Raw genomic sequence first — 27,456 nt, 5'->3', positions numbered from 1 at the left:
CCACCGATCCCTTACATCACCAACCACCAGTTCCTGGCTCTGCACTGCTTTTTGACATCAATTCCCCTCTCTCCATCCACTAGGGCTGGGAATACAAAGCAGATCTCCAGGGACTATGATTCTGAAGTCTCTGGACTCAGTGGACTTCCGGGCTATTTGATTTCACCCAAATTTTGATTCACATTTTGGGGAGGGGAAGGATTAGCCTGGAAACTTAAAACCATTTGTAACATGCTTTTATTGGAAAAAAATCCCAAATCTGAAAAGTCAAGTTATGAACCTTAAGCTTTTTAAATATTTTTTTTGGAAGTGTAATTTACATACAATAAAATTTCACTCATTTGTAGGTGTTTGAGGAATTTAGCCAATTTATAGTTAACCTGTACTCAGACAAGATATAGAACTGTTTCTTTACCCTGAAAAAGCCCCGTCATGCCCTTTTGCAGTGGGTCTCCTCTCCCAACCCTCAGCCAGCAGCCCTAGGCAATCACCAATACACCTCTGTCATCATAATTTTGCCGTCTCTGGAACTTCATGTCCATGGAATCAGACAGTACAAACCTTCATTTTCAAAACACACTCCCCCTTTTAAGTTGAAGATTGCCTACATTTTTATATTAACGCCAATTGTTGAGTGTGTATACATATGTTATGTTATTTGAGGACTAAATGCGAGGCGTGTGCCCAGTGGGTTAAATCTGACTTAAATGAGATAGTTTATAAAACCAGAAGTGAGTCTTCACTTCCTTTGTAAGAGAGCTGCAGCCTCCACTGTACTTCCCCTCACAGCACAGCCCCACTTTCTTGCTCGTTCTCTTGGTTATCTTAAGGAGGTTAGGTTATTTTTTTCTTTCTCACTTATTACTTCAAAACCACTTCTGCTCTTAGAAATTTTGTAACCTTCCACTCGGTTTCCTGTAGCCGCCATTTTGTCTCCTGTAACAGTTTCCACGCCGTGTAACTGTGTGTCTTTTAAAGGTATGTTTACTGGAGTGATTTGTGGTTCTTTCAGTAGGATAATTTGTGTGTTGTGTCACTGATAAATAGTAGTACTAAAAAATGTATAGCACCTTTTACTGCAAGAGGTAACTTTCGATGACAGTTCTTTAAAAAATCTACTTATGACTTCGGTGGCTTGTTCAACTGCCCTTTTTAGTTGTACTTTTCCTGTCTGTTTCAGATCACAGATTATAATAAAAGCACACCAAGGGCATAATGTCCGTGCTTTCAGATGTATTAGATATGCTTTAATCCAAGATAAATTAGATATGCTTTTTGGTTTCATGTGGTGCTGGTATAGATTTCATTGAAAACCAAAAAAAATTTTTTTTAAATTTCTGACTCAAATTGTCTTTCAAAATATGCGAAATGCAGTTAAAAAGTGACTGGAGGGCTTCCCTGGTGGCGCAGTGGTTGAGAGTCCGCCTGCCGATGCAGGGGACACGGGTTCGTGCCCCGGTCCGGGAAGATCCCACAGGTCGCGGAGCGGCTGGGCCCGTGAGCCATGGCCGCTGAGCCTGCGCGTCCGGAGCCTGTGCTCCGCAACGGGAGAGGCCACAACAGTGAGAAGCCCGCGTACCGCAAAAAAAAAAAAAAAAAAAAAAAAAAAAAGTGACTGGATACATTTTAAAATCCTAAACAAGGTGCGGGAGGTGGGGTTTGGTGCTTTGCTTCTTTGTAAATTCAGACTGCAGCTTTCTGCAATAGTTGTCTTGAGAAATAGTGTGGACCTCACTATTAAGAGGCTTTAAGGAAGTTTAACTCAGAGGCTTTTAACCCCTTATTTACACACCAGCTGCAGCCTGAAATTTCTTCAGGAGAAATCTTTTTTATTTAAAGTCACAAATTTTAAAAATTGTTTCTTAGTTTTGCAGGCGTTCTTTTGGTAGTTATGCTGCGTCATCAGGTTTTGAGAAAAGTGAATTTGGATGAATTATTTCATTAGCTAGGTGGTAGAGTTAACATGTGGCTTAACTTCTAATAGAATATGTCAAAGAAATAAGCAAAAATGTTTAACTATACATGAATCATGTGGTCCTGTCATAATTTCTACCCGGTTCTATTTGCAAATAAATAGCCTTTAAAATGTATTTCTCCTGGTTAATTCCAGTTTAGTCTTCTGAATATTTTCCCCCAGCACAGTGTGCTGACCCTGCTTCTTCTTGTTAACCGCCTGAATGGCAGGTGGCATATGAGGGAGCAAAAGTCTGCATTTGATTCCTCTTTTGTTTTTTAAATGCAAGGACTGCTCAGGAAATCCCAGCACCCTAATGTTTACCTGCTGGTCTTGTTGTAATGTCAGAATGAAGTGGCTGTTCTTTCCCTTGAGTCATCTTCCCGAATGAAGGTTCCTCCAGCAAAAACTCATCCACTTACATGGTGATTTCCCTTTCCCTTAAAAAAAATATTTTGTTTCATAGAAAGATAATGGGACATTTCAGGAAGATTTATTTCTGGCAAGGCAGAGGAGTAGTTTATCACCTAGACTCACCCTGAAGCACCTTTAAAAAAACTTTTCTTAAATGAGAAGCCATAGGCTATTCATTGTATGATTTTAGACAACTGGAAAATTTGATTAAGTGCGTTTTGACCTTTATTTCCCTTACCTTTGTTTATAGAACCACCATTTCAACAACCCCACATGCTGATATAAATGTTTAATTTTTAAAAGTATTTAATTGGCACCACGTTATTTATTTATTTTAATTTAATTTTTATTTTATATTAGAGTTGATTTACAATGCTGTGCTAGTTTCAGGTGTACAGCAAAGAGATTCCGTTACATATATACATATATTCATTCTTTTTCAGATTCTTTTCCCATATAGGTTATTAAAGCATATTGAGTAGAGTTTCCTGTGGTGTATAGTAGGTCCTTGTTGACTTTCTATTTTATATATAGTAGTGTGTATCTGTTAATCCCAAACTCCTAATTTATCCCCCCACCCCCCTTCCCCTTTAGTAAGCATAAGTTTGTTTCCGAAGTCTGTGAGTCTGTTTCTGATTTGTAAATAAGTTCATTTGTATCATTTTTTAAGATTCCACATATAAGTGATATCATAGGATATTTGCCTTTCTCTGACTTACTTCACTTAGTATGATAATCTCTGGGTCCATCCATGTCGCTGCAAATGGCATTATTTCATTCATTTTATGGCTGAATAGTATTCCATTGTATATATGTACCACATCTTCTTTATCCATTCATCTGTTGATGGACATTTAAGTTGCTTCCATGTCTTGGTTATTGTAAATTGTGATGCAATGAACATTGGGGTGCTTGTATCTTTTTGAATTATGGTTTTCTCCAGATATATGCCCAGGAGTGGGATTGCTGGATCGTATGGTAGTTCTATTTTTAGTTTCTTAAGGAACCTCCATACCGTTCTCCATAGTGGCTGCACCAATTTACATTCCCAACAACAGTGTAGGAGGGTTCCCTTTTCTCCACGCCCTTTCCAGCATTTACTGTTTGTAGACGTTTTGATGATGGTCTTTCTGACCAATGTGAGGTGAAACCTCATTGTAGTTTTGATTTGAATTTTTCTAATAATTAGCAATGTTGAACATCTTTTCATGTGCTTTTTGGAAACTGGCACCAAGTTATTTAAAACCCAGTCAATTATACCTTGTTGTTGTTTTGCAAGAGGCTGGAACTTGCAGTCAGATGGATCTGGGGTGGAGCATAACGGTCACTTATTAGTTACATAATTTGGGGCAAGTTAAGTAGCCTTGATGAAGGCTTCAGTTTCTTCATGTGCACTACGGGCATAGTAATGCTACCCCTGTTAGGGTTAACATAGAATGATAAAATAGACGCTGTGTACGTAGAGGCTAATGTTGCTGTCTGTTTATTTGGCACTGTGGAGACACTGTGGGAGATTTCAAGGTGAATAGGAGATGATTTTGCCTCTTAAGGGCCTTATAATATATTTGGGAAGGCAGATAATACGGAGAATCCATGCTGGCTTTGGGTGTGGTGGGTGTTCAGAGGAGAGAAGATCCAAGATAAAATAGGAGGTAAAGGCTTAAAGGGGGAGGTTGAGAAGATTTAGAGGAAGGTTCTCAGACCTGGCTCTCATTAGAATCACCTGAGACCATTAGAATCATACCTGTGGCCTGTCGTAGAACAATTACATCAAAATCCCTAGAGTTGGGGTCCAGGTATCAGTATTTTAAAGTTCCATGGGACTTTAACATGTGGTCCAGGTTGAGGGTCATTTAAAGAACCTATGTGTTGATAGATAGAAGTAGTCCAAATAGGAGGAAGAACATAAGAAGAGTAAAGTTTCTTTTGTTGTCCTGGTGGCTCTGAATTTCAGAAAATGTAGTAATCGAGGACTACTTGCTAATCCTGTGAATATATTTTTATATAAATATAGCGGATTCTGTCATAAATCTGATAAATCAAGTGAGAGGAAGGTTGCGTTTGATTTTGTGGGTATGTGTGTATGCATGTGTGTATGTGTGGTGTTACTGGGTTTTTGTTTTTTTAACCCTAATTGTAAATGTTAGCTGTGGTGATTGTGTAAACATGCATTTTCAAAGTAGATAAAGTATTTTAAAATTTTGCATTTTTGAATATGAAGAGGATTCACCATTTAGAGTTGGTTTTATAAAACAAAATGCAATGATTACAGACTTGCCCTGGCTCTTTTTGACACTCCTAATACTGCCATCAGAGTCCTTTGTGGCCAGCGCCAAAGAGGGGCTTGTGAATAGAATCACCTGTGCATCACCCATTGGCCTTGGAATTCTCCATTGCCACAGCTATGTGAATAGGTTGGCCAGACCCCCTCTGATGCCAGTCATCTATAAAGGCAAACAACTGTATATTAGTTGTGTTCATTAAGATGAAACCGTAAAATAGTAAAACTATCTTTCTGATTATTCAAAGTAGAAAGGAGAGTAAAGCATACAAGAGAAGAAAGGTAGGCCTTCTTTGCCTTAAGTTAGAAAGGATTTGAGATACTGTGTGCATGGTTAATAACTTAACTTACATTTTTATAGAGGAAAAGTGTTATTTTTAAAAGTGAGAAGAGAAAAACTTTGAAGTAAAATGGAAGGAATCAGCTGGATCATAACAGCTCTGGCTGAAGAGAAGGATGTAGAAAGCCACATCCTGGATATAAATCAAAACACTATGGCTACACGACATGTTTGTATATAACAGTTACAGGGGAAAGAAAAAAGAAGGTCTCATACCTTGGAAAGCATTCTTTTTTGTTTCGTGTTTAAGCTTCTCTGCAATAAAACAACCTTTTTTTTTTTTAACCACTAAGGATGATCTAAATGGTGGATCACTCGATAAACGTGGTCTTTTTTGTTTTTCTTTTGTGCTTCATCTTTCAAAGAAGTTAGACTATCTTTAGGTTTCATTGATTTCACTGGAGGGGACATGATGGAAAATGAAGATTTCATTACAATTTTCATGCAGATTCACACTGGAAGGCAAAATGAAAGAGTGCCACCCTGCACGCAGAGCGTGAATTTCATTACTGTCACTGTAAAGCAGAGGAATCAAGTCAGTCTTGGTAAGATTAGATTGATGTCCATCATGGCATGTCAGTATCTTCCATGCAGTGGCATCAGTGGAAGATTGCCATTGGTGGAAACAGGGAAGTATTCCTTAATCTAAGCCATGAAGTACTTTGAAATATTGAAGCCAGAGGAACTTTACTGCCTTCTGCTCTGTTTACTTAAAGATAGTAGAGAGCCAAGAGGATTGCTTTCCATATTCATTTACTCAGGAAACATGTATTGGGTCTCACTCTGTGCCAGGAATTGCTGTAGGAGCTGGGGATACAGTAGTGAATGTAACAGAGTGTCTGTCTTCATGAGCTTACATTCTGGAATGAGAGACGTAGACAAATAAGTGAATGTAGACTCTCTCAAGGGGTAGTAAGTGCTTTGAAGAATGAAACGTGGATAGGGAAGAGAGTGACACAGAAGAGAGCACTATATTTTAGATCGAGTGGTCTGTGGAGGCTTGGAGGTCTGGAAAGGAGACACTTGGGAAGAATTCTGAATGAACTTAACAGGTATTTGAAGGAAGAATATTCGATTTAGAAGGAACAGCAAGAGCCAAGTCCCCAGAGCAAGAGCATATGGCATGCTCCAGAAACAGGAAGGATGCAGACTGTGAGCTGAGAAGAGTGGGCAATAGGAGATGAGATTGAAGAGGAATCAAGGCTGGGTCATCGGCCTCAGAGGCCATGGGAGAACTTTGTCTCTTACTTGGATTAAGATGGGAAGTCACTGGAAGCACAGACTCAGCACCATCAGAATTTTTATTATAAAGGTTGCTTATAGGGTTCTTTTTATAAAGATCACTCTGGCTGCTAAGTGAAGAATAGACCGGGGTGGGGAGGGCAGTTAGGAAATTGTCACAGTAACTCAACAAAACAATGGTGGTGCTTTGGAATAGGGTGGTGGCAGTAGAAAAGGTGAGAAGCGGTTGGATTCTGGATATATTTCAGAAGTAAAGTGGATAGGATTTTCTGATAGATAATATGCAGGATGTAAGAAAAAGAGACAAATCAACGTTGACTCCAAAGATTTTGCCCTGGGCAGCTGGTGGAGTGGAATCGCCACTTGCTGAGATGCACAGACCTGGAAAATACGGGAAGAGCAGATCGGCAGGAAAGTGAAGTAATTTTGAATTTGTGACGTTTGAGAGGCCTGTTAGATCACCAAGGTGCAATGCTGAGATGTAATTGGAAAAATCAACCTGACTATCAGGGCAAAGGTAGAGGCTACAGATATATAGCTATAATTTTAAAAAGAAAGAAAAAGAAGGTATTTAAAGTCATGCGCATAGATGAGATCATATGGGAGTAAATTCAGATTGGGGAGAGAAGCTCTTTTAGGACTGAACCCTAGGGCTCTGCAAAGGAGAAGGAGAACCTAGGAAAAGTCATGTCCCAAAGGTAGAGTGACCAAGTGTCTGTTCCAGTTTGCTGGACTGAGGGGTTTCCTGGTCCATGGACTTTCAGAGATTGGGACACACTAGGACAGTTGGTCCCTCTCCACGTGAAGAAAGTGTTTCAAGAAGGAAAGAGTGATTAACTGTCCAGTGCTATAGATAAACCAGGAATGAGCGACAGCCACTGAGTTTGGCAACATGGAAGTCTTAGGTGACTTTTACCAAGACTCGTCTCTCATGAACAGCCACGTTGATTTGAAGACCACCCACCACAGGGATAGACATGCATGAGGGTACAAGGCCAGGGCATTTGGAAGCATCATGCCTCTTCCCCTAGCCCCACCCAAAGCGGCATGAAGCGTCCCCAGTGTTGTAACAAAGGACCCAGGTCTTTTGTGATTACCTGTGTGATTTGGACCAAGTTATGTAACTTCTCTGTTTTTCGGTATCCTTATTTGTGAAATATTGTGCAGATTTGTTATTTTAATCATCTATCAGTGTGATGGTGGCATACTATGCTATGCTAAGGCTACATAGATTAATTTTAAACAGACATGGTTCTGATGCTGTAGAAGTTTTCAGCTTCAAAACAAATTGAATCCTACCCCGTGTCAGGAGAACTAGCCCTTGATGTGCATTAGGGGACAAGGAAAAACTTGAACCCTCTTCATTAAAAATGAATATTTGTCTCTGAATAATTTAAGCTTTTAGAGTATTTATACTTTTTGTGTATTTCTAGTCTTCTATGGATCAGACATCTGAAGAAAATAGCTAGAAAGAAAGACTGCACGAATCTTCACTAGAGGAGTGTTGAAAATTGATTGAGGTCATTGACTATGTCTCCTTGGCCTAGTGCTGGACTGCTTAGGACCCCAGCGAGTATTTGTTGAATGAGTGAAAGTTGGTGTATTATTCTAGATTCAACCAGAGCAGTGGAACTGGTAGGACATGCATCTTCATGTTTATTAAGGAATTGATTACAGGGAATTGGTTTACCCACTGGTGGTGGCTAAGCAAGCCTGAAGTCCACAGGGCATTCAGGAAGGCAAGATCACAGCAAGCTGGAACTCCACGGGCATGAGCTGAAGCCTGGAGCCCTGAACTTCCAGAGAGCCTCCACTCTCTGTGAAAAGACATCCAACTGATTGAGTCAGGCCACCCAGGCTAATCTCCCTTTTGATTATCTTAAAGTCAACTGGTTAGAGACTTTAATTACATGGGTAATATCACTTCACACCTAACTTAGTGTTTGATTGTATCAGTAGGTGTGTGTATGCTACAGAATAGCTGCAGTCTCCCTTCTGTCCTCCAGTTCTGGCAAGAGAAAACCCCGGTAGCCAACCACGACTGGAAGAATACTAGGAAGGGAATTTGGAAGAATGTAGCTCTGCTGAGCCAAGTTGACACATCACAAAGCCATCACAATCAAAGCCTGATTTAGGATAATTTGCAGTCTTAAGTTGTTTTGTTTTTAAAAATAGGTTTTTTGTGTTTGTTTTTATTTTGATTATTTAGGGTTTTTTCTTATATTATTTTAACAAATGATAGACATGATATGATAATTCCTTGTATAAGATGACCTTGAAATTACTTTGGATCATACCATTTAAACTAGTCTTGAGTCTCCACTGACTAGGAGGCCACATATAACTCAGTAGCAGAGAAAACAGAAATAGTAAATTTTCCCATTTGGCTTTTATGCTCCCAAGAGCCCAAGGGACTGACCTCAGAACATCCCCCTCCAGCACCATTCCCAAACTTCAGCCCCCAATGAAATGCAAAACCACTGTAAATCTCTTCAATATTTGTTTACCCCAAATGTGTGTATGTGTTAATTGCTTAATAATAAAACCTACTCTTCTTTTTTCTTTTTTAAAACTTACTCTTGAGATTGACTTCAGATAGTTTAGAGAACAGAAATCTCTTTTGGTTCCTGGTTATTTGAATATGCAAGAGGAACAACTTGCTTGGAGGCCTAGATAACAGTAGTTGGCCTCTCCACCCACTTGCCAAGAGCAGGACCAGTTTACATCTCTTTTGCAATGAACGGTTTCCTCCCTTGTTAGTTTCAGCATAGAAAGCGTAGTGGTGACTCGTTATTACATGCCAGCTTATGTGTAGTGCTAGAATGATACTCAAGAATTCTATCATTATGGCTTATTCTTATCGTCTGTTCAGTCCTGAAGTAGATTCAGACCGTAAGAGTTTATGACTTTATGATCAACTGTGTTTATTGCTTTTGGCACATTGCTGCACAGTTAGTGCTCAGTGATGACACTGTATTCTTTGTCATAGCTCCCCCCTCCAAAGATAGCATTATTTTGTATGTGAGAAGGTGGCAAGCTTCCCCGTCTCACAGTTGACTCAAGGTCTGGGGAAAGAGGCATGAGAGTAGCTTCCTGTATTCATCTTTATCCCTAAGGGCCAACTCAGTGACTTGCATTTAATAGATGTTCAGCAAGTAATTGAACTTGCTGATGAAGTTCGAAAACGGAGTCAGCTATCCTTTGCGCCGCCCCCCAGCTCGTCGGCAGCCTGTCCTGTAGGTAACACGTGCCAGTATCAGCCAGGTTTTTCTTATCCCTTGTGGCTTTGAATTTTAGGGACATAATAAGTATAATACTTTGGCTGGACCTAAATTTTTTTCTCTCTGATGATTTCACACAAATGCCATTTCTCTGTGGAAGCTTCTACCTGCTATTGGTTGGCCAAAAAGTTCCTTCGGGTTTTTTTCCATTAAGACGTTACAGAAAAACCCAAAGGAACTTTTTGGCCAACCCAATAGTTATTAGTGCTAGTGTCACATTGTTTCAGATGTGCTTCAGTATAATTTTTCAGTATATCTCTTCAATGCCTCTGCTCGAATAATTGATACTCTTCCTGATAAATTTATGTTTAGTATCACTTTAATCAGTTAATTACTTCACTATTATTACTTTGAGAAGCCAATCTCATGAGAAGTTCAGGGTGGAACTTGTGCGTGGTGGCAGATGGATTTATTTTACTCTCTTCTGAACACACTTGCCACTGCCTTGTGTTTAATTATTTCTGGAAATCCAGATTCCCTGGAAAGCCTGCAAGAGAAAACAGAATTAGGAGCCTGCCTAGGTTTGAATTCCAGATGGGCTACTTCCCAGCTATGTAAACATGGGCAAACTATTAAATCTCTAGCCTTCAAAGTCCTCATCTGTAAAATGAGGGTAATAAAAGAGTGTACTTTACAGAGTTCTGGTGAGGATTTAATGAGATACTGTCTAGAGTGACCTAGCACAACTTCTTGGCACATCATGCTCAACAGTTTTTAATTCAAGGGTATAAACTTTACAGTAACAAGGTTGAGTATGCAAACAGTGCAATCTCTTCGTTTCGAGTTGAAGTCATTTCAGTCCCTGCCCCTGAACTCTGTGCCGTGTTGTGATAAGGAGTGGAAAGTCTGCTTTCTCCTTCGGGGTTGGTCTTATGTAAGTCTGCAGTAGATTGTTTTTTGTTCTGTGCGTGGATAATGCCTGTTGTTCCCTCTGGCAGAGGTCAACAATGTCTTTTTGCAAACTGTCCCCACCTGGCTTCTGCATAGCCTGATCTGCAGTTCTCTGAGCCCCTGGTGGTCCCAGCTGCTTCATCTTGAGAGGCCCCTCTAAGGACTGTGGTCCTCTCCTTAGCTGACTTCCAGGTCCCCAGTCAGAACCCACGGAAAGAAACTTCCTTGTCCTCAGTCACACTTTGTGGGAGCCTTGGGGAACCAGGGGAGTGTCTGTGCTCTCTCCTACTGAAGAATGTCCTGCTGCCTTCTCTTCTGCCCCTTTTGGTCCTGCTGGCATAGGGCATGATGTAAGTCAGCCACTTCAGGAATCTCAGACAAGGAGGGCATGTTTGCTCACTTCTCAGCTTTGTCCTCACTCTTTCACGTGTCACTCAGGTCTCCACCACCACCAGGGACACAAAGGTGGGAGGAGACGGGGCAAGCCACACTTACCTTCTCTAATCTTCTTGCCTCCTCCATGGCACTTTTTTCCTCTTCTCTAACCTGGAGCCTTACATCTAGCCTGGTGTATGGTTTCAGGGTGATGAAAAACCGGTTTGGTCAGCATTTCCTTTAGATCTGTCCTTGTTTCAGAGCGAGGCAGTACAAGTCAAGAATCTGGGGTGTTTGTTGGAGTGATGACTCCAAATAGTCTGCCATAAATGAACACCACAGAGCTGCTGTTATTATTATTATTACTACTACCACTACTACACACGTCAACTTGATCTAAGTGATTCTTTTACTCCGTTAAGGCAGTGGCTTCCTAAGTCTAAGTGGACTTCACAAGCTAGAAAAAAATATTTGTTGAATTGGCAACTTGCACCTGAGGAAAATTATTTTTTAAATTACCACCTACTTCTATCATTTCTTTTATACCCCCACTATGGAAGGATATAATTGAAGGGACAAAATAAAAAAAGGCAATCCTTTCCAAGCAAGTACAGTCAGCCTTATGAAAACTCAGCCAGTTGCCCTTAGTTTGCTCATTTAACTGCAGTCAGTGAAAATTCTTCCCAACCGGCACCAGGCAGTGCAGCAGCGTTTGGAAATTACTGCCTTGGAGTGTCCCAGACACCCAGCCTGGTTCACTGTGGGCTGTGATTACGAATGAAGTGCCTTCAAGAATCAATGTATAGGATAACTCAGGCCAAAGAAAGCACTGTACCTAAATACTCAGACAGAAGGACTGTCGAGTTTGCCTGAATCTCTAGAAAATTGCCTCCGATTCGCCGCTTCACTGTATTTGGGTAAACGTGGCCTCAGAGAGCTTTTGTGTGAGAAATTATAAAAATGCAGCAAAGCCTAGTGATCTCATTTTGGATCTTCTCAGGAATCCTCATCAAGATGTAATTAGGGCTTCCCCGGTGGCGCAGTGGTTGAGAGTCCGCCTGCTGATGCAGGGGACACGGGTTCAGGCCCCGGTCCGGGAAGATCCCACATGCCGCGGAGCGGCTGGGCCCGTGAGCCATGGCCGCTGAGCCTGCGCGTCCGGAGCCTGTGCTCCGCAACGGGAGAGGCCACAACAGTGAGAGGCCCGCATACCACACACACGCAAAAAGATGCAATTAAGAAGAGAAAAATTCTACCTTGGGGTGTGATTTTAATTACTCACTGTGTTCTGACTTGACTTTCCATGCTGTGTTTCTTTTCCTTTGCATATCACCACTTCTGTGTTTGACAGCTTCTCTAAAGACAGCCCCACTTAGTTGTACATGAGGAGCGAAGCACTTACTGGGAGGAGAGGGAGGACAGGGCACATATCTCCTGTCGCCTTAGTGCTTTTACCCTAAACAGTGGGGGAACCTCTTTTTCCTTTCCCTGCCCCCAGCCTCAGTTTTATGACCCGGTGGAGCCAGTGGACTTTGAAGGACTTCTGATGACACACCTGAACAGCCTGGATGTGGAGCTTGCCCAAGAGCTGGGAGACTTCTCCGAAGATGACTTGGACGTGGTGTTCACGCCGAAGGAATGTCGAACTTTGCAGCCCTCTTTGCCAGAGGAAGGGTAAATTCCTTTCTTAAAATGTGGATGGGATTATGATGATCATGCCTGTTCTTGGTTAGGGAGAGATGCCCTAATTCTGGACTTCTCTTACAAGTAACATGACTCAGATCTATCAAGATGTGCAGGATGACTACTGTGGCACTGTCACCTACATGTAGATAGATTTTGAACTGGTTTGACCAGAGACTTTGAAAAGCCATGTGGGGACTAAGCCAGTTAAAGGGCTGCAGTGGAACAAAATCGACTGCTTAAGAAGAGGTGAAGAGTGCAGGCTCTGGACCCAGACTGCCCGGGTCAGCTCAGTGACTGTGGGCGAGTCATGTGACCTCAGGAGGCCTCAGTTTTTCCATTTGTAAAAATAATAATCATTGAAATGCCTCCGTTCAGGAGCATTTTAATTCTTTCCATATATGAGACTGGATCAAGTCACAAAAGTAAGTCCGATCCACATTTCTTGAGGATCTACTATGTGCTGAGAACTGGGGTAAAAAGATGAATAAGGCAAAGTTCTTTCTTGTGAAGCAAGTCTTGTCAAGCGGAAAAACAATGGGGAAAGCTCTGTAGTGTGAATATGTGAATAGCTGCTTAGGATTGAGTTTCTACAGTGGGTTAATGGATGTGTTTACAGGTGTCAGCATTAGCCCTCAGTATCAAATGATGGAATTATATTTAGATGAAACTCCTGTTATTTCCATAGTGTAACAAGCAATGTCTCTTTGGAGATTTAGGATGAACTTTTATTTGCATTCATCTTCAAAACCAAAGATTCACATCTTCCTGAGATTTTCAACCTTCTCCTCTTCCCCAAAAAGTCCTGGAAGTGAGATCATGAAACACGGCCCCTGCCCTCATTATTCGGGGATATTCCAGTTCTATTTTGGATTTTATTTCATCACAGTTTAAGAAGGTTAGATGACAGTGATAGGGTATTATTTGACCCTTTGCTCTTTGTTTAGACAGTTCTCATTCATATAGAAGAGCTGACCATATGCTCTTCTCTAACATTTTGAAGATACTCACTCCCTAGAAGACAAGATCATGGTGATTCTTGGGAATCATTTTTCCCTGTTGTCAGTCCATTTATTCAGATGTGACTTTCATATAGGTAACATCTATTATAGTTCCCTTTGGTAGAGAATAATTTAATTTCTTTGTGTAAAATATATGGTTAATTGTCTTCAAATGAGATCAGAATCTTGGAAAATCCTGTTTAAAATACTTAAAATAGAGCTTCCCTGGGTGCGCAGTGGTTGAGAGTCCGCCTGCCGATGCAGGGGACACGGGTTCGTGCCCCGGTCCGGGAAGATCCCACATGCCACGGAGTGGCTGGGCCCGTGAGTCATGGCCCTGAGCCTCTGTGTCCGGAGCCTGTGCTCTGCAATGGGAGAGGCCACGACAGTGAGAGGCCCGCGTGCCGCAAAAAAAAAAAAAAAAAAAAATACTTACAATAAGTTTACAGGTAGGAGGATTTGGATTCTTTTTTGAAATATGATGGAAAAGGTAATTTTTTCTTAACATCAGGGTTTTTTGTTTTTTGCGATACGCGGGCCTCTCACTGTTGTGGCCTCTCCCGTTGCGGAGCACAGGCTCCAGACGCACAGGCTCAGCGGCCATGGCTCATGGGCCCAGCCGCTCCGCGACATGTGGGCTCCTCCTGGACCGGGGCACGAACCCGTGTCCCCTGCATCGGCAGGCGGACTCTCAGCCACTGCGCCACCAGGGAAGCCCTTAACATCAGTTTTTGAGCATAATATTGCCTCGTCACCAGAATTGATAACTAACACGTTATCTGTCTGATGGCTTTCAAATACCCTCTACTGTTTCAATCGTTGCCCAAAAGTCTTGTGTATAATTAAAGCCCAGGAAAGTATCATCATAATGAGAGTAAACAACAGCTGACTCCTGTTGAACCCCAGTGCCTATCCGAGAACATGATATTGAGCTGTGATAGTGCAGTGGGTGTAAACCTGCGCTCCCAGGCGAGTGGCCTGGGGTCAGTTCCCTGCTCTTCCACTTGCTGAGTGTCTTTGAGAAAGATCTTTTCATCTCATCCCTCTGCAAAATGAAAATAGTAATAGCGTCTGTTCTATGGAGCTGATTGACATTAACTGAATTCATACATGTAGAGGGATTGCATCAGTGCCTAGTGCAGAATGAATGGCACACAAGTGTGAACTATCACACGTAGGTCTTATTATGTGCCAGACGCTTTTCTAAGCACTTCACACACTGACTTCATCTTCATCACAGCTCTCCAGGGGAGCCCTGCACGATTACTATCAACACTTACAGTGAGGAAACGGAAGCACAGAAGGGTTGAGTGACTGACCCAAGGTCTCGTAAGGAATGGGGCTGGGATTTGAGTAGTCAGGGCCCAGGGACCACATGTCTGACTTCTACAGTATTCCATCTAAAACTAACAGCCAGTCCACAAGGTGGGTACTGTTCTTACCCTCTTTCTACAAACCAGAAAATTAAAACTTAGAGCACTTAGACCTATCTATCTGTAGTACCAACACATTTGGGAGAACAGCAAAAAAAACCCCAAAACAAACAAACAAAAATAACCTTTGCTACTGTGGGGAAGTAGTGATTTCTAAATTTCCAGACTCGGAAGCACTCTAAGAGTTTCTCTCATGACCCACTCTATGCAGTAGACAAGAGCTGCCCAAATTAATAATCACCAACCAAAGCCAGGGCCTGCCAGCTCCTCAAAGTACAACTCCTCTTCTTCATGGCTTTCAAAAAGGAAAACATGCATGTCCTAACAGGGTTACACATGAGCAAAAAATATGCCCAGATTACCCCGGAAGAGACTGGTATTTATACTTATTCTTCTTGTTTTGTATGTGATTACAGCTAGTTCTACCTGTCTTGTGTCGGAATGCCTTCAGGGATAGATAATAATCTAATGCGATTCTATGTAATAAAGAAAACCCACAAAGCATAAAATGCCAACGTTTGTCTCATCAAAGTAAAAATGTTACTGCCTCAGGAATACTTCAGACACTTGAGAGGATTGGATAACAATGCCCTTCCCATTCTCAGTTGATACGGATTTGAAATCATCCTGCTGTCCTTGGTTATGATAAAGGATTGCTTTGTTGTATTTACCTGGTAATAACTTTTTTATGTTGTTTTCCACCTCATTAGGGTTGAACTGGACCCTCACGTCCGGGACTGCGTTCAGACCTATATTCGGGAGTGGCTAATTGTGAATCGGAAGTAAGTTCGTTTTTTTCCCTCTTTACGTATATACTTACTTTATATCGTTACCTTTTTATAACTTTTTTTTAAAAAATCAATAAACTTTTTTTAGAACAGTTTAGGCTTACAAGAAAATTGATTAGAAAGAAGTACTGAGAGTTCTCATATACTACCTCCCACACACATTTCCCCCTATTATTAATGTATTGGGTTTTTTGGTGTGTGTGAGGTTTTTATGTCCTTGAATGACCATGAATATTGATTTTGGGGATTCCAAATAAATTTTAGCAAGTAGGCAAATTTGCAAATGCAGAATCCATGAATAATGAGCATTGAGTGTATCTTGTATCACTCTCCTGCTCAAACACCTTCTAAGGCTCTCTATTTCCTACTATATCAAATATAAACACCACCTGCTTGCCTTTCAAGGGCTTTAATAATCTGGCCCAACTCTATCTATTAAAACGTATTTCCCTTAACTCCTGGAGCCCTTCCTTTCTCTGAGCCTGCGTCTCTTCCTCACTGTTGCACCACATGACTGACTCAGTCCTCCCTCCACACCTTTGCTCTTGCTGTCTCCCCTCTGGGCATGCTCTCCCTTCTTTCATCTGTCTACCCAATCCTACCTGTGGATAAAAGATCATATCAAATTTCTTTTTTCTTCGTGCAGCTTTCTCTGACTAATTTATCCTTCCTTGGATGAGTCTTACTTAAGTGTGGAATATTTGGTACAATTGATGAGCCAGTGTTGATCCTTTTTTTTTTTTTTTTTTTTTTGCGGTACTCGGGCCTCTCACTGTTGTGGCCTCTCCCGTTGCGGAGCACAGGCTCCGGACGCGCAGGCTCAGCGGCCATGGCTCACGGGCCCAGCTGCTCCGCGGCATGTGGGATCTTCCCGGACCGGGGCACGAACCCGTGTCCCCTGCATTAGCAGGCGGACTCTCAACCACTGCGCCACCAGGAAAGCCCAATCCATTATTATTAACTAAAGTCCATAGTTTACAGTAGGGCTTATTTTTTGTGTTTACATTCTGTGGTTTTGACAAATGTAAAATGACGTTTATCTACCACTGGAGTGTCATACCGAATAGTTTCACTGCCCTAAAAATCCCCTCTGTGCCCTCTGGTCCTCCCTCCCTGGCAACCACTTATCTTTTTACTGTCTCCATAGTTTTGCCTTCTTTCTCTGTGTGTTTTTGTGGCTTGATAGCTCATTTCTTTCTTCGCTGAATAATATTCCACTGCATGGATTTACTATAGTTTGTTCATCCATTCACCTACTGAAGGAGAAAGTTACATTTTAAACACAAAGAATAGAGCCCTTTTATTTCTATTCTGATGAATTCCTGGGGGGTGGGGGTGGGGATTAATGAATGGAAATTTGGCCTCAGATTCAAAGGGCACATTTAAATTTATGACCAAGAAATAAATTACTTGCTTGCCTTCTAGTCAAAAAGGCCCTTCTCTCCTGGGTTAATTAAATGTTCTATGACATTGTCCTGAGCTTTTTGTCTCCATGCCAATGACCTGGAGAGTACCCTCTAATGAGAAGCACCTACCCACACTGGAATTCGCAACCTGTATGTGTGTACGTGTTGGGGAGCTGTCCGGGGAGAGTCTGCAATCAGGGGCACACCCCACTAGAGAAACATCAGAGAACCTGTGACAACACGCAAGTAGTTTGAAATTCTGATATCCTCACCTCTCCTATACTCCAGTAAGAATTACCGTTCTGTGGGATAAATGATGAAAGACTTTGGAGGTTGGGTCTTATCCAGCTCCTGGAAGGGTACCATTGAATTTGTGGTGATGTGTTTTGGAGTAATGTCAGTATGCATACTATTTTCAGTAACTGAGAAAGAGAAAGCTTCACTTGTATAAAGTAATTAAGAGAAAGTTAGATGCTAATCTATCATCTGTTCTAACTTGAATAGAAAACCAAGTTTGCCGGGCAGTCAAATAAGATTATACTTTGCTGGTAATAAATAAAAGATTTCAGAACAAGTTGTTCTCATGCTTTTAAATGTTATAATTAGAGGTACTTTCTGGATATGAAGGTTTGAAAGAAATCTGAGAAGGGGCAATAAATAGAAAGGTCCATTTTACTACATTTGGTTTTTATTTTCTATTTGGGACACTGCACTTTTTCATTCTTCATGGCAATTCCCATTGGAATTTTTTTTCTCTATCTTGAACAAACTTAAAGGACTCTTTTTAGAATACTCATTGTAAAAATTTTGGAGATCATAGCGAAACAAAAAGAGAAAACAAAAATCACTCCATTTCACTATAGACACATAACCAATTTCTTTGTATATATTTGCATAAAAATTAAGTCCGATTATGATACTATTTGGCAGCATGCTTTTTCAGTCTTCACACTAAGTGGTAACTATCTCCTTGCTATTAAATATTATTCCTCAAGACAATTTTTAATGGTTGTATAATGTATTTATACAAAAATTTATTTAAACAATTTTAATGTTTAGATGATCCCCTGTTTTTCAGTGTTATACCCAGTATAGCAACATTCTTGTGTATAGTTATGGTTTTTTTCCCTTTGGAATAAATTCCTACAAGAGGAGTTTCTGTGTGTTTAAGTGTATGCACAAATTTAAGGATTTGGGAATAATATATCAGAAAGATTATTAGCAAGATATGCGTGAATCCTCAAGAATATTGGATGTTATCTTTTAATAAATTTCCAATTTTATTTGTAAAATGGCTGTCTTTTATTTGCATTTTCTTTGTTTCAATTTGGTATCTTTTTTTCCATAAATTTATCGTCCGTTTGTAAGTTTTCCTTGGTGCTCTGCTTATTCATTAAATTTGTGCATCTCTATTACTGTATTTGTCTGGTCTTGTTTATCTTTAGGGCTGCTTTCATTCGGTAAGGATATTAACCCTTTGTATGTCATATAATACAAATTCCTTACCCAGGATACTCTTTGTCTTTTAAATTTGTTTATAGTTTTTTAACATTCAAAATTATTTATTAGTAAAATCTATATTGACAGTTTTCCTTATGATTTATAGTTTTGCTGTCATGCTTAAAATTTAATCCATGAACCTAGTATTATTTACTAGGAATTTAGGATTAAAATGTTAAACTAGACCATTAGCCACTTTGATTATTGCTTCCGTTCCCTCATGTGTCTCCATTTGTTTTTATCTCTTCTGTAGGAACAGTGGTTTTTCATATATTTATTCTGTGCAAGTTTTGTATCTTTTTATTTTCACAAAACAAAGCAATGTCTGTTTTAACTTTATGTTTGGCAACATACTGAGGATGGGGATTGTCATTGGCCCCGTTATCTGCGCACTTGGGTAACGGACCAGCTTGTTTCCCAGAAATTAGCTAATGGACAGGTAGATGTGTGCAACGTCGAAACTCGTTGTCAGTTTCTGGCAAGCTTTGACTAGTGTTCAACTGAGGAAGCACCTTTTCCAACCCCACTGTTTGACCTTTTGGTACTCTAAATTTGATACTCTAACATAAAGGCTATAATTCCTATTGAACAGTCCTCCCAGGATCATTCTGCCCTCACGTGCATCCATAGTATTTTATTTGTGGGGAGAATCCAATACACTCTTCCAGGTGCCCTTCATCTCCCAACCCTACATACATATTCAGCTAGTTGTTTTCTATGAGTTGTTTCTATATGGTTGCAGAGTGATGGTAGAAAGAGAAAGGCAAGGAAGGTAGTGGTTCTGGTGGTAGTTCATTTCAGTAAAACCAGGTGGAACCTGTGAATGGCTTCATAGATAAGCCACTACAATGAAGAAGGAGAATTTAGATTCCTGACTATTATAGACATTGACTGTTCGGGGACTGGCAGGAAGGAAAGTACATAGTGCCTTCCTCTGCATTGCCCTTTGGGGAGGCAAAGTATGGTACATCCTTCTCTTTCCAGCTGCATCTGATCCACAGAGATGCTGTCTAGACTTCGGCATTAAGTTATCTGTTTTGGTGAGTTTCCATTTTTTCTGTGTCTTCATAGGCAGGGAAGTTGGAGAAAGTCACAATAGTGGTTGCTGACCAGTTGTTAATTAGCAATTAATGAGCTCTCCTTTGAATTTGTTATTTTATGTGCTAAATAATGTAAGCTTGTGTTTTGTTTTGTTTTGTTTTGTTTTGCGGTACGCGGGCCTCTCACTGTTGTGGCCTCTCCCGTTGCGGAGCACAGGCTCCGGACGCGCAGGCTCAGTGGCCATGGCTCACGGGCCTAGCCGCTCCACGGCATGTGGGATCTTCCCCGACCGGGGCACGAACCCGTGTCCCCTGCATCGGCAGGTGGACTCTCAACCACTGCGCCACCAGGCAAGCCCTGAAGTTGGTTTTTGTTCTGTGTGGAAGACACCAGACTCATTGAGGTGGCTAAAGTCAGGGCTGTGCCCTTCTGTGTACTTGGCCAGAGGCAGCCCTGTTGAGGGAAGGAGTGAGGAACAAATATGTGTTTTGCATCAACTGCGGGTCTGGCCTGCCCTAGGCACTGGGGATGCAGCTGTGAACAAGACAGAGGCAGCGCCCTTTACAGAGCTCAGGATCTAGGAGGGCAGAAAGCACTAGATAAGAGTTGGAAGGGGAGCACCCCGCAGTGCTGTAGACGTCTTTAATGAGATGGTTTAACTTGGTTGGGGGCATCAGGGAGGGTGTCCCCAGAGAATAATAATGATAATAAACAGCCTTTATTGTGAAAAAATGTGTATATGTATTCTTTTTCATATTCTTTTCCATTATGGTTTATTATAGGATATTGAGTATAGTTAGCTGTGCAATACAGTAGGACCTCGTTGTTTATCTATTTTGTATATAGTAGTTTGTATCTGCTAATCCCAAACTTCTAATTTATCCCTACGCCCCTCTTCCCCTTTGGTAACAATAAGTTTGTTTTCTATGTCTGTGAGTCTGTTTCTTCTGTAAATAAGTTCATTTGTATCACATTTTAGATTCCACATGTAGGTGATGTCACATGATATTTGTCTTTCTCTGTCTGACTTCACTTAGTGTGATAATCCTCTGGGTCCATCCATGTTGCTGCAAATGGCATTCTGTTCTTTTTTGTTTGTTTTTTTGGCTGCGTTGGGTCTTCGTTGCTGCACGTGGGCTTTCTCTAGTTGCGTTGAGCAGGGGCTAGTCTTCGTTGCAGTGTGCAGGCTTCTCATTGTGGTGGCTTCTCTTGTTGTGGAGCACGGGCTCTAAGCACACAGGCTTCAGTAGTTGTGGCGTGCGAGCTCAGTAGTTGCGGCTTGTGGGCTCTAGAGCGCAGGCTCAGTAGTTGTGGTACACGGGCTTAGTCGCTCTGCGGCATGTGGGATCTTCCCGGGCAAGGGATCAAACCAATGTCCCCTGCATTGGTAGGCGGATTCTTAACCACTCCGCCACCAGGGAATTCCCTTCATTTTTTTTTATGGCTGAATAATACTCCATTATTGTGTGTGTGTGTGTGTGTGTGTATGTATACCACATCTTCTTTATCCATTCATCTGTAGACGGAAGTTTAGGTTACTTCCATGTCTTGTCTATTGTAAATAGTGCTGTAATGAACATACGGGTGCATGTATCTTTTCGAATTATGGTTTTGTCCAGATATATGCCGAGGAATGGGATTGCTGGATTGTATGGTAGTTCTATTTTTAGTTTTTTAAGGAAACTCCATACTGTTTTTCATAGTGGCTGCACCAATTTATATTTCCACCAACAGTATAGGAGGGTTTGGGGGGACCTTTTCGAACAATTCCTCAGAAGAAATAACTATTTAAAATATTTACGAAAGTGATTTTGGTTCCAGTTGCTCTAAGTGTGCAAATCATAGTGGTAAAAAAAAAAAGTAGATCCACGTGTGACCAAACTTCATTTTATCTTATAATATTTATTTTCTACTTTCTAACAGAGATCTTTGAGAGAGAGCCTCACATGGGCATTCATAAACTTGCTAGCTTCTTCAAAGTTATTCTCACCAATATTCATTAAGCAACATGTATGTGTATGCCAAATGGGTAAGCTTTTCTAGTGTATAAAATCCTTAGAGGGCTTTCCCTAAGGATTCAAATAAAAAGCTTCATGTGATCTAATGTCCTGGCAAAAAAACCACCCAACTCAAAGTAATGGAAAATATAGGCAAACACTAAGTTGCTTCCTAAGATTACACTACCCTAAATGACAACACACTGAATTAGTGAGTGTTTTTCCCGAGAAATCCAATTTTAAGGGGAAAAGTTCCCAAAGGAATTAACTAACGTTAATTTGTTCTAAGATGGAAAGAAAACAGTGAATTAAAACTCAATATTCACACTTGCCCTTTGCCTTTCTTAGGATGTGTACCCTCCAGAGGATGTTGATATCACAGGTTCAGTGTCACATACTTCTTCATAAAGAAACCGGTGTGGGCCACAGGAATAAAAATCCAGAAACAACCTAGCTTAAGACCTTATGTGTGGTAGCCTTGGAGACCAGAACTATTTCTGGTCTTTAGCTTTCTTCCTTGTGTCATAAAATGCACTTATTTCTAAGAGTATTTACTTACAAGTGAATCCCCACCCCCCTGCCAATTACAGCCATGTGCCTGCTTCCATTTTCCTCAAGTCACTTCTCTCTATGCCTCTTTCTCCATCGGGTATGGCATGGACATGAGCTGAATTCTAGGACATTTCCCCCACTTTAAGATTTTAAGATAAAGAGTTCATACACCATATCTGAAAAATTTTATATCAGATTTTCTCCTCAAAAGAAACTTAAATCTGGGAGAAATGAAACTTATTTGGTTATTGTTCTTTTGCTATTTTATGCAAGCAGATGCTTTCTTTTTTGTCCTCCATTTTGTTAGAATGTTTTCTGAAGTCATTTACCCGGACCGCCCAAAGACACTAACAAATGGGCATTTTAAAAAAAACTGAGTTACAGAATACTGTTAAAAGTTCATTTCACAACATGTATACTCTAACCGTATATCTGTGTCACCCTCAGGATTTGGGGGATGGAAAGCATTAAGACTAAATGTATTCCATGGCTGTGGATTTGAAACCAGAGCAAACTGTGTTCCCCTTCCTCATTCTAGATTTAGCATCTACTTCCCCATTTTGAAATCTCAGAAAGTTGCAAAGCTACCTTGTGACAGCAAGGGTAAAGCTGGCTGGAGAGGAGAGGCCAAGGGTTGGCAAGCATGTAAAGATGACTCATTTCAGAAGTGCCAGCCACAGAAGTCAGAAACCACCATGGGGTAGGTAGTGAGACTGCTGGCTGAGTGCCATCAGCTACCAGAGTCCCAGCCTCCTTACCCGACCCGGGCATCTGAGCCAAATAAAGCCATGCTCCTGTGGAGCCTATTTGCAGACAAGAGAGAGATGGGCAAGTAGCCAAATGGTAGAAAGACTATTTCTCATGAAATAAACACAACCTATTGCTTCTCCAGAGAACTGTGTTCTTTTTCTTCAAACACTACCGTTACCCATTTGGGGACAGTCCAAAGACCAAACATATCTTGAGAGCGTTCTCTTTAGAGGCAGTGTCATGGAGTAGATAGAGTCTAGACTTGGGTCCCGATGCTGGCTTCTTATGTAATGTCTATGAGACCCTGGGCAAGTGACTTCATCTCTCTGAACCAGCGTTTCCTCAAGTGTGAAATGGGGGGAAATGTTGCTCATTTTGAAGGCTTATTGTGAAGACTGGAAAATAATACATGTTCCTCTTCTTCTTTTTCCTCTTCCCCTTCCTATACGCTTTTCTCTTTCTTTCCTCTCCCTTCTTGTACAATTTGGTGTGGAAGCCATCAGAACAAGCTAGCCATCCATGACTCAGGGTGGGGAGTAGCTGAAGAGGGCCAGAATGAGGAGTGGAAGGCCAAACACACTGAGGAGGACACACCTTTAGAAGGGCCGCCTGGCATGGAGAAGCAGAACCTACATGGTGTGAGGGTGGTATCTGAGCCTGGGGCAGCCTGGCATGTGATAACAGAGCAGACATTCTGAGTAGAATGAGGGGGTGTTACATGGGGGAGAAGCCTACCACGAGGTGTCAGAGCCCAGGCGAGGGACAAGGATGTCCTTGTGGGAGGGTGGCCTGGCACTAAGTGTCAGTGCAGACTGAAGAAGACGTCAAGCCAGAGGGCAAGCCTGGCGCAGGGTGTCAGAGTCAGAATATAAGGAGGGCAACATGTGTGGGCATGGAGGGGTGCTGTTAGCAAGGGTTACATTGAGGGGATTAATCAAGTAAGTAAGTATATTAAGGACAGTAGGTGTTAGATTTTTCACTATCTGAGAAGGAAGTTAATATGGAAAGGAAGAAAACTAGAATGGATACTGTGATGTCAGATTGGGATTGCAAGGATCAACATGAACTCCTGGCTTTCAAAACACAAACACACACACACACACACACACACACACACACACTCCCTACCTAACTCTGTTCACTGAGAAGACATAGGAGGAGCAACACCTTAATAGCAATGAGCACACCCAACACCTACATCTTGGCTTCTAAGAACCATTTTCCACTAAAAAGAATCAGAGCTTCTTGGAGAAATGACTGATTCCAGGGTTGAGGAAAGGAAAGTATAAGATCAGCCTGAATATCTTGTGGCAGAAAGCAGGATGTGATCAGTGACTGCTGGGGACATGTAAAAAGTTGTAAGAGCCAGCTGAAGGGATTCACACTGGTCAAATTGAGGATAATTATAGCACCAAAATAAATAATAGAAATGGATTAAGATATGTTGAATAAAATAGGAAACTGTGAATCCATATTGATACAAATCAAAGTGAAAGCTTGATGAGGAATGGGGCATTTACAACAATCAAACCCAAATGGAGGGACTTTCTAAATAATAACTGGCCTATAATCTTAAGGTCATGAAAGCCAAGGAAACACTGAGGAACTGTTCCAGAGTGAACAAGAGTAAAGAAATGTGACATATAAATGCAATGCATGACTTTGGACTAGATCCTTTTGCTCTAGAAGGCATTTGGGGGACATTTGGTGAAAGCTGAAAGGGGTCAGAGGATTAGATGATAATAATGTATCAGTGTTAATTTCCTGAATGGGATGGTTGAATACTAATTACCATGGAGAATGTCCTTGTTTGTAGAAGTTACACACTGAAGTATTCAGGGATAATGGAGAATTAGGTCAGCAACTTACTCTCAAATAGTTTGAGAGGGGGAAAGGTCTTTGTACTATATTTGCAAGTTTTCTGTAAATTTGAGTTTGTTTCAAAATAAAAGGAAAATAATATATGTTAGGTGCCTGGCATTGTAATAAAGACTGTTAGTGGGTCCCCTTTACTGTCCCATGTGTTTATCTTGCAGCTGCCGTGAGTGTAGGAGCTGTTGTGCCCAGAGACATTTGAGCAATTCGCTCTACCTCCCAGCCCCTTAACCTCCCACTTTGGATTGGTGGTGGTGACCAGTGCCTGACCGGCACAATAGCACTGGTGCAAGGGGTACCATAGTCCCACCTCTTGTCTCAGAGTGGGACAGTGGGACAACTTTGCAATGTGATCCTTCCAGAGCACCCTGTGTATCAGGCCAAGAATTTATCTGAGCTCTCATCCTTAGTTGACTCCTTCTGCTTCCCTATCTCTCTTACAGGCTTTTCTTCAAGAACACACAATCAAAAATCACATGCACCTGAGTCCCTGCCTCAGGCTCAGCTTCTAGGGAATCTCAACTAAGACAATCACGTAGACAATCACTAAGACAATTACCAGTCCAAGAAATGATAGCTATATTATCATCAATGATAATACCATTAGATGCAATACCAGTGCATGTATTATAGATCTAGATACCCTTATTTTGTGGATATGTTGAATTTAAAATCTCCTAACATCCCTGTTTCTGCTAAACTATATAATAATTTCTATATGAGAAATTTACTTTCTACCAAAACCAAAAGTAGAACTCTGAAAAGTGCTCACTTTAGGATTTTCCACTAGTAGAATTCTCCCCCCAAACAATTAAACACGTGAATGATGCTGTGGTCCCGGTTAAACTTGCTGCATTTCACCCCTTCCAGGAAGTCTTGGTGGATATCCTTTCCCAGATGTGCTGCTAAAACTATGGTTTAGATTGGATTTGGGGATTCCAGTTTTCTAATATCTTAGTAGCAATGGTTCTCAATGAGGGTAATTAATGTTTCTGTTTTTAATTGTCTCAATGGCTGGCGTGGGCTACTGCATTTCACACCCTGCAATGCACGGGGCATCACATACAATGAAGGATCATCCCCAATTCAACATCCAACACAACTATCAAATGTCCTGCTGGACCTTCAGGGTGGTGAAACACCAGTCTGTAAATATCTGAGCCAAGCCTCTATGCCATCTTACAAATATTTTTGCACTGAATTTTTCAGGAAAACAACTATCATGTAAATATAGGGGAAGTTAAACTTTGTGCTGATTAGAGCTCTACAAGAGTTTTCCCCCATTTTGGAAAATCACATTACTGACAGCAGTGCTGCTTTGTGGTGTTTGAGTCACCCATACAACACATCTGTTGCAGTCTGCTTTTGTAGGTGTTATATTTACAACGATTCTTCCTACAGGTGCAAACAGCTATTTCATTATGTCCTCTGGTGTAGTTGTGTCCAAGCATTTGCATATTTACATACATGCTATTTTAGATATTATGTTTCTTTTATTTCTCATTTCTATAACAGCTGGGACATTTTATTGACTTCTAAAAATGAGTAAGTTGATGGGTTATAAAGGTGGCATTATAAAACATTTGTTACAGAGAAAGACAGTGTTGGATCTGACAGATTTGAGAACACTTGTGTGAGAGGAAAACGATATAGATATTTGCTTGTTAGAGTTGCATTCGTTCTCCCATTCAACAAATGTTTGGAAAATATCTCCTGAGAATAAGGCACCAAAGAAGATGCAAAGAGGAATACACAGGAATCCTATCGCTAAAGGAGGCCCTGTCCTCAGCCAAGTCATAGTCTAGTGAGAGAGAGCACATATTTAGCAGGGGAGATAACAATTTAGACAAGTAATTAGACTGTAACATAGAATATTATAAAAGCTTCTAAGAGAAATACAAACAACATGCTTTGAAAATTCAGAGAAGGGAGCAGTTACTTCTGGCCAGGTTAGGGAAGGCTCGGTGCAAGTGCTGGCCTTTGAATTGGGCTTTCGTGGGAGTGGATTTATGGGGATGGGGAGTCTGCGTGTAAGAAGTCAAGAGTGGCACAGTGATTTCCACAGCTGGATTGCTCTTTGTCACTGCATAGGCTGATGAGCCTGGCTTGCTTTCCATACTTTCAGAAAGCAGATAGCTAAGCACCTTGACAGCCAGAGCAACAAATGCATGTCATAATAAGCAGTTATTGATCAGCGAGACATTTTTATGGTGTTTTGGGAGTAACTGAATTATATGCACTGATGTGTTTGAATTTTAATTGTTTACCAGTTCACTGGGAGTAAAATATGGAGTAATAAAACAGATGATACCCCATTCCTTGATATCTCAGCTCTCCTTGAGCATGACCTTCCTTCAGAATTACCTTAATCACCCAGGATGAAAGACAAAGTCTAAGGGCTTTTATGTGCTGCTCAAAACACTCGTGAAATGTTTCACTGTCACTATGGGTAATACACCAAGAATAAATAGCATGTCAACAAGTTTAATTACTTCAGAGTTTTACTCTCCACCAAGACACCAAACACATTCTTAAGTTATTCTCTCTTTAGTTCATTAAAGAAAATTACAGAGAAAATAATGCTTATAGTATTTACCATCACCCAAAGGATGCCAGCAAACAGCAATACATACAAAATTGTCAAAATATATG

General features: G+C 41.0%; 1 protein-coding gene across 3 annotated transcripts in view; it reads left to right on the top strand.

The window, feature by feature from the left end:
- DOCK8 (dedicator of cytokinesis 8) overlaps positions 1-27,456 on the top strand; it is a 227,034-nt gene that overhangs the window by 56,203 nt on the left and 143,375 nt on the right. For 2 of the 3 annotated variants that reach the window (XM_029202019.1, XM_029202021.1), the window contains exons 3-4: positions 12,277-12,452; positions 15,606-15,677. In XM_029202019.1, coding sequence (XP_029057852.1) covers positions 12,277-12,452; positions 15,606-15,677 — 248 coding nt within the window. Of the gene's footprint in view, positions 1-738; positions 979-12,276; positions 12,453-15,605; positions 15,678-27,456 lie in introns of those variants that run through there. The other variant, XM_029202020.1, reaches the window with a different exon arrangement.

The sequence above is a fragment of the Monodon monoceros genome, unplaced genomic scaffold (assembly GCF_005190385.1).
Source record: "Monodon monoceros isolate NGI ecotype Baffin Bay Population unplaced genomic scaffold, NGI_Narwhal_1 Super_Scaffold_5, whole genome shotgun sequence".
Taxonomy (NCBI): Eukaryota; Metazoa; Chordata; class Mammalia; order Artiodactyla; family Monodontidae; genus Monodon; species Monodon monoceros.
The sequence above is the reverse complement of the archived record's forward strand: the minus strand, read 5'-3'. Positions and strand labels throughout refer to the sequence as shown.